At 32.3% G+C, this 7,340-nt stretch overlaps 1 protein-coding gene across 1 annotated transcript; it reads left to right on the top strand.

Annotated features, from left to right (window-relative positions):
• The first annotated feature begins 251 nt into the window (after positions 1 to 251).
• LOC106301304 (protein STICHEL-like 4) lies at positions 252 to 4,598 on the top strand. Its single transcript, XM_013737667.1, has 6 exons — positions 252 to 2,408; positions 2,600 to 2,819; positions 2,890 to 3,174; positions 3,249 to 3,603; positions 3,677 to 3,740; positions 4,248 to 4,598. The coding sequence occupies exons 1-6, from the start codon at positions 825 to 827 to the stop codon at positions 4,353 to 4,355; spliced, it is 2,616 nt and encodes an 871-aa protein (XP_013593121.1). The 5' UTR covers positions 252 to 824; the 3' UTR covers positions 4,356 to 4,598.
• The last annotated feature ends 2,742 nt before the right edge of the window (positions 4,599 to 7,340 follow it).

Below are 7,340 nucleotides of genomic sequence, written 5' to 3'. Positions count from 1 at the left end.
TGCACAGTAGATTTTTTTCTTTATATATACGATCAAGTTCGATCGTTTCAAACACACACTTCAATCTTCCCTTCTCTCTCAGATAAACACTTTCTTTCAGTGTTATAATTTTCTACGGGTATAAAATTTTGCCTTTATATAAATTCCTGCGATACAAATAAATTCCAGTTCTTTTTATAACACTTCTTTATTTGTTGTATTTTATTGTTTCACTCCAAGCAAACAGACAAAACAGCTTTATTTGGCAATGTGCTTTGCTTCCTCTCAGAATGCCTCTGAGTTCGTGTCTGTGAACAGATCTCAAAAAACCCTTCACTTTTCTCTCTCTAGATTCGCACTCTTTCTCTCTCTAAAAGTTCAAAAAGACACAACCCATTGAAATCTCTCTCCCTCGCTCTCGAAGACAGCGTTTTTCTTGCTTTCTTATCCATCTGACAAAAGAAAAACTATCGCTTTCTCCAGAGAAACTCTTTCAGTTTCTTCATGTGAATGTTTGGTTATAGAGAAGTAGAGAGACATCCGTGACTTCTTTCGAAAACGGTGTCGTTCTCTTATTCCCTACTTTCCACTGTTCATTGCTCTGTGGTGGATTCCCACTTCAGTTTTGCTTTTGTCTTCGGTCTCAATTATAAAAGTTTAAATCTTGGACTCTCTATTCCTCCAAGCTGTTTGTTTATGGTAAGTTCAGTGAATCTTGAGGGGGAAACTAGAGCTATTATTTCCAAATTCGGAAAGATCAAAGATTTTTAGACAAGAAAAATGAGATACAGCTCGGTTCGGTTCTTCTTCTGTCAAAGAAAACAGAACAGTCCTTCTTCTGATCAATGACGACTACTACTAAGGTTGCTTCTTCTCGGATTCTGAAAGAAGCAAACGGAGACATCGGTGAGCATCTTCGTAACCATATCCATTTAACCAGCTGTATCCACTTGAAGAATCATATGCACAACAACAACAACAGCAAACAGAGTCCGGGTTTAACAAACCGGTCTCTCCTCATGAGAGATCTCGTCCTTCTTCAGAGGTCAAGATCACTCAGAGACCCATCAGCGAGCCCGAGGATGAAAGAAGATCACAAGGGAGGAAGGAATAGAAGATGTGTAGATCAGAACGTGGTTAAGAAAGCTAGTCTTAGGTTGACTAGTTCGTCTCCAATAGTGAGTTGTGGTGGTGGTGGTGGTACATCTAAAGTGACTCCTTCTGATGAAAAACTCGATAAGAGTTATAGAGTCGAAGTTGAGAATGATGCTATTGTGAAGACTCTGTCTGATCAGTTATCAGTTGATAGTGATGTTCGAAATGGGCGTAATAGGCGGAAACTTAGAGAGAAGAGGAGAGCGGGAAGGGCGGGTACTATTAGAGACAAGTACGAGGAAGAAGAAGGAGGACAAAGAGAGCAGAACATAGCTACAACTGTTCCAAGAAACGGTTGTGGACTTCCGTTTAACTGGTCGAGGATTCATCATAGAGGCAAGACTTTCCTGGATATAGCTGGAAGGAGTTTATCTTGTGGAATGTCAGATTCAAAGGGAAGGAAAGAGTTAGCCGATATGCCAATCTCATCTGGTTCAAGCTCCTCTTTGCCTCTTTTAGTAGACAACGAAGAAGGGTGGCAGCATGATTACTCAGGAGAATTAGGTATCTTCGCTGACGATCTGCTCAAGAGTGGTAAAGACTCAGACTTTGGTGAGAGACGTAGCAGTAGAAACGCTCGTCTCCATCAAAGTTTTACTCAGAAGTACACGCCAAGAATTTTTAGTGATCTCGTGGGGCAGAGTCTGGTGGTACAAGCTCTGTCTAACGCTGTAGCTAAACGAAGAGTGGGACTTCTATACGTCTTCCACGGTCCGAACGGAACAGGGAAGACTTCATGTGCTCGAGTTTTCGCTAGAGCGTTGAATTGTCACTCAATGGAACAGTCAAAGCCGTGCGGTGTCTGCAGCTCGTGCGTTTCGTATGATAACGGTAAGAACAGGAACATTCGAGAGATGGGTCCCGTGAAAAGTTTCGACTTCGAGAGTCTGTTCATAAAGAAAAGGCAGAAGCACCACCTTGTGCTGATATTCGATGATTGCGATACTATGTCGACGGATTGTTGGAATGCGCTTTCGAAAATCGTGGACCGTGCACCCCGTCGTGTGGTTTTCCTTCTTGTCTGCTCGAGCCTTGATGTGTTGCCTCACGTTGTCGTCTCGAGGTGTCAGAAGTTCTTTTTCCCTAAGCTTAAGGACGCTGATATCGTCGGTTCTTTGCAAGGGGTTGCGTTGAAGGAAGAGATTGAGATTGATGAAGATGCGTTGAAGTTTGTTGCTTCGAGATCAGATGGTTCTTTGAGAGACGCGGAGATGACACTAGAACAGCTGAGTTTGCTCGGGACAAGAATCTCTCTTCCTTTAGTTCAAGAAATGGTAATGATGGAATCTCTTTACATAACATTTTCAACAAATTTTCATTGTCATTTTTTTTTATATATTGTTGGAGAAAAGATACATCAAGATGGAGAATAAGTAATATATAAGAGTCTTAAACCACTCCACTTACAGTTAATTGGTTTCAAGTTGGAAACCCATGAAATTTAAAAATGTTGTTTTTTTTTAAGGTGGGTTTAATCTCTGATGAGAAGTTGGTAGATCTTCTTGATCTAGCTTTATCCGCGGATACTGTGAACACAGTGAAGAATCTGAGAGTAATAATGGAAACTGGAGTAGAGCCGTTAGCTTTAATGTCGCAGCTCGCAACCGTCATAACCGATGTCCTTGCCGGAAGCTATGACTTCACTAAAGAAGAGTGCAAAAGAAAGTTTTTCAGACGACAACCATGTGAGTTTCAAATCTTGTCTTCATTTTCTAAATGGGAAGTATAATAACCGATTTCTTGTTGTTGTTGTAGTGTCGAAAGAAGATATGGAGAAGCTGAGACAAGCTTTGAAAACGCTGTCTGAATCAGAAAAACAGTTGAGAGTATCCAACGATAAAGTAACTTGGCTCACTGCTGCATTGCTCCAGCTAGCTCCTGATCAACGCTACTTGGTTCCGCCTAGTCCTTGTAACAACGCTGCACCTAGACCTTCGGTTGAAGATATTTGGTTAGCGGTGATAGAGAATGTTCGAGTTAATGGTTTAAGAGAGTTTCTTTATAGAGAAGGGAAGATCTTTTCTATTAGTATCGGTTCAGGTAAAAAAAAAAGAAGACTTTTCTTGAACTGTGTTATGTTTGATGATGATTATAACTTTCTGGTATGTTTGCAGCTCCTACGGTGGAGTTAATGTTCAACTCGCCTGTAACGAAATTAACGGCTGAGAATTTTAGAGATCACATTTTGAGAGCGTTTGAGGCTGTTCTTGGTTCTCCCGTCACTCTAGCGATTAGAATCGAGTCAAAGAAAGACCTGAAAAACGTTGGTTCATCGTCGTCAAGAAGCGAGATCGTTGAATTGGAGGATGAGACTGAATCTGCTAGAAGGAAAGACTTGGAAGCGAGCCAGAAACAGAGCATTGTGAGAGGAAAAGCGTCGTTGGGTCAGGTGATTAAGCAAGCTGAAGGAAACGGTTGGTCGAAACGCAAAGCGATGCTGATTGCAGATAAGCTTGAACATGAAAATCTGTAAGAATATTATTAGCCGACATTTGTTTTTTTTTTCTGAACAATTGTTAACATTGTTTAAGTTTTGTTACAGGAGACTTGAACCTAGTTCAAGAAGCTTGATATGTTGGAAAGCGTCGAGAAGCGTACGTCGCAAGGTAATCAAATACACAACTTAGGCCTCACATTTTACTAATACCGACTCAAAAATATCCGACCAAAGAAAAAATTATAAGTATCTAGTTGGGTCCAAAAATTTTTTATCCAGAAAAATCAGAAGAAAGAAACAAATAGACCCGGTCCCGAAAAGAACCGATCCGATAAAAATCGATTTATACCCGACCTAAAACCATGAATATTCTGAACAATGATTTCATGTATTCTATTTCTGGTGTTTCGGTTTTCTCGTATCATAAATACCCGATCTAGACCCACTATAGACCTAAAAATTACATGTATTTTAATTATAAACACTAATCAACTCGGAATTAAGAGGAATCGCAAACCGAAAATTTTCAAGTACTTAATTGGGTCCCAATCTCTAAGATCCGAACCTAATTCGAAGATCCGAACGTCGGGGCCTATCACATCCTTTATTTTCTCAATACGTAAGTTTTAATTTTTTTTTGGTTGATGTTTCTAAAATGAAAATTCTTGAATTGTAGGCATCGAGATTGAAGAAGGTGAGGAGGAGAAGGGTACGACTACATTCGTTGTTGAAGATTGTCATGTGTGGGAAAAGTTTATCAACGGCATCCCCTTCTAGATTATAAGATAGGGTTTTTTCTATTACTAGTATGAAGATAAAGCGTTCGTCCTTCGTTTTTCTTATCTTCCTTAGGCAGATATTTAATGTAATTTTTTGTATTTTTTCTTGTTTTGGGTAAGTAATCTTTGTAGCTGTATTTTTTTAAAAAGTATTTTCTTTCCACAACTATAAGCAACGATTCGAATGTGAATCACAATGGATGGTGGCGACAGGGGTTTTCCGATACCGCGCACCACTTTTTATGTCCATGGTAATGATTTTTTATGGTTATGGTCAATAAGTTATCCAACAAAAGTCTCTTGACAAACATGGAATTAAACGAAAATATCGAACGCTAACCCTAGAATTTTGCTTTTGGTTTGTGGAATGATTTACCAAATCCGTTTAACGTGGGAACCGTTCGTTTATATCTTTTGCTTTTGGTTTGTGAATCTTTACTAGTTTTGTAGTTTTGTAGTTTTTAGTTATTATATTTTTAATCATCTAATTTTTGTAAAAAATACTAATACAATATTACATGAATTTCTTAATGGTGAATTCTACTAAGGAATACAATATAAATGTAGGACTTATTATTTCTAAATATATGTATTTTTATCTTATATTATCAAATTATTTTCTAAATGTGCAACATATTATTTTGAAAACAAATACATATCAATTAGAGATTATATATTGTATGTAATATTGGGTTATTTGTAAATTGATGTAATTTGGTTCTTAGTTAATTTCTCTTTTAAGATCTGAATTAGATAAATTTACAATAAAACATCAAACAATTAAATTATATGTTTTGAGAGGTGAAATACCGAAATAAAATAATCACTAAATTGACTTTTCTGTTAATATATTGTAGAGTTTATAACAATTAATAGGGCTGGTATAATATTAAAATTTAATTAGTTGTAAAATAACATGAAGTTGAAATCCTCAACTTTAAATATATTGTATATCTGAGTTCAAAATATTTTAAAAACATTTGAAAATTTTAGATCTAGACGTTATAAAACGATACATGCAAAAGAGATTTCTTTGAAGAGTCCATTATATAATTTTTAATGTAGATGTGAATAATTTTGATCTTTTTTATTTTATAATTTCTCTATGCATAGTTGGCTATGAGGTAAACATGACTCCATTGGGATAAAAAAAAAAGTTCTTCAAACAAAAAATCCTACTATATATTAATTGAGAAGTCACTTAAGTGATTTTTGTTTAGGTGTAATTCATAGGTGAAATATATAATTAATTCTCTTAATTTGATTGGTTGTTGGTATTTGAATTTTCATTAATTTAATTAAATTTTTTAAAAGGAAACTAATCGTAGAACTACCTAATCTAATATATATTACCATACAAACAATTAAACATTTTAAAGATAGAAGAATTAAAATAATTTGTTTAGAGAAACAATTAAATATCATAGATTAAATTATAGAAATTTTGAATATACATATAAATACATATGATATGATAGAAATAATTATATAAACGATTTTAAACATATCTCTATTAATAGTGGATTCAATAAATCATAGATTACAGAAAAATAAATAATCTAAACCTAATGATATTTTTTCATACTCACAATATGTATATTTTTTCTAAAAATATGTCCAATGATTGCAAAACAGTATTTTTTTTTGTAAAAACATCCGGTCATTTTTCAATGACAAATGTTGATAGTATAGTTGATTTATCACTTTCAAAAATGATTAAAGTATTTTTTATATTTAAAAACAGAAAATATATGGCAAGTATTTAAAAATAATTTTAATAAATGAAAATATTTATTATAATATAAAATTGAATATTATTTATTTTCTATTCATATGAATAAATAGAAAATATTTATTTTCTATTAATATAATTCTTATAACTTTGATTATAATAAAATTATATGGTAAATCGTTTAAAATGATATTAATCAAAGAAAAAGTTTATTATAATATAAATTGAAAGTGAAAACAAAATATTAATACGAGACTAGAGTTAAGAATCTATTGATATAGTTATGATTATAATTAAATTGAGATGCTTATTTTTGTAATAGGAAACCAAAGAGGATATATAAAAAAAACATGAGTGAAGAATAATAAAACTTGTTTGTTGGATTTTTGGGTTTTATACTTTACGTACTTAATTTTTTTGTTTGCCTAAATACATGTGTTTTGCATATTACTATAATTGTTAACTAGCTGTTTTCCTGCACCATATGCACTGATAAAAAATATAAATTTAACTAAAATTTAAAAACCAAATTTTATTATTGTTTTCTATGTTATTATTTTCTTTTCAATATTTTAATGTAAATTTTGATTTAACTGAACATAAAATTAAGATAAAATAAGTAATTTTGATTATTTAAAATTATATTTTAATGTATAAATATATATAATTGTTTTTGATAAAAAAAATATATAATTTAAAACTATAGTCTTAGATAGATTTTTATCTATTTCTTTTCGATAAAATATATTAAACCAAGTTGGATAAAATGAATAAAAATTTGATATAAAAGTTGTATAATTATCCAAGAGTATAACTACAAATATTTCTAAAATTTATAGATATATAATAAAAGCTAATAATATTATAATTATATATTTAAAAAAATATATAACTTGTAAATCCTTTTTAGTAATAAAATTGTATAATTATAGAAAATAGAAATAAATAATATTTCGGAATTTTTTGAATATTATTATGTTTTTATTATTATGTTCTTTAATGTCATATTTGAATATATTTACTTTAATGATGATATATAATTTACTACTACATTTTAAAAAAAATTAGAAAAATATAAATAAACATTAAATGTAATTGTCCATATTACATTTAATCATAAGCCGTGTCACCAATTCTAATATACCATGTCATATTTATTTAATGAAAATGATTGTACAGAAGACATGTGTCAAAGTCACTTTGTAAATAGTGTCTAGGGGATTAATTAGTTTCAGTTGTTTTTATAACAAGAAGACAA

The sequence above is a fragment of the Brassica oleracea genome, chromosome C7, assembly GCF_000695525.1.
Source record: "Brassica oleracea var. oleracea cultivar TO1000 chromosome C7, BOL, whole genome shotgun sequence".
Lineage (NCBI taxonomy): Eukaryota > Viridiplantae > Streptophyta > Magnoliopsida > Brassicales > Brassicaceae > Brassica > Brassica oleracea.
This window is presented reverse-complemented; position numbering and strand designations above follow the sequence as displayed.

Excerpts from the sequence above, each read along its gene's own strand:
- LOC106301304 (XM_013737667.1), top strand. The coding sequence starts at position 825 with ATGACGACTACTACTAAGGTTGCTTCTTCTCGGATTCTGAAAGAAGCA. Across the intron at positions 2,409-2,599 it reads TTCCTTTAGTTCAAGAAATG|GTGGGTTTAATCTCTGATGA; the intron begins GTAATGATGGAA and ends TTTTTTTTTAAG. Across the intron at positions 3,604-3,676 it reads AAGCTTGAACATGAAAATCT|GAGACTTGAACCTAGTTCAA; the intron begins GTAAGAATATTA and ends GTTTTGTTACAG.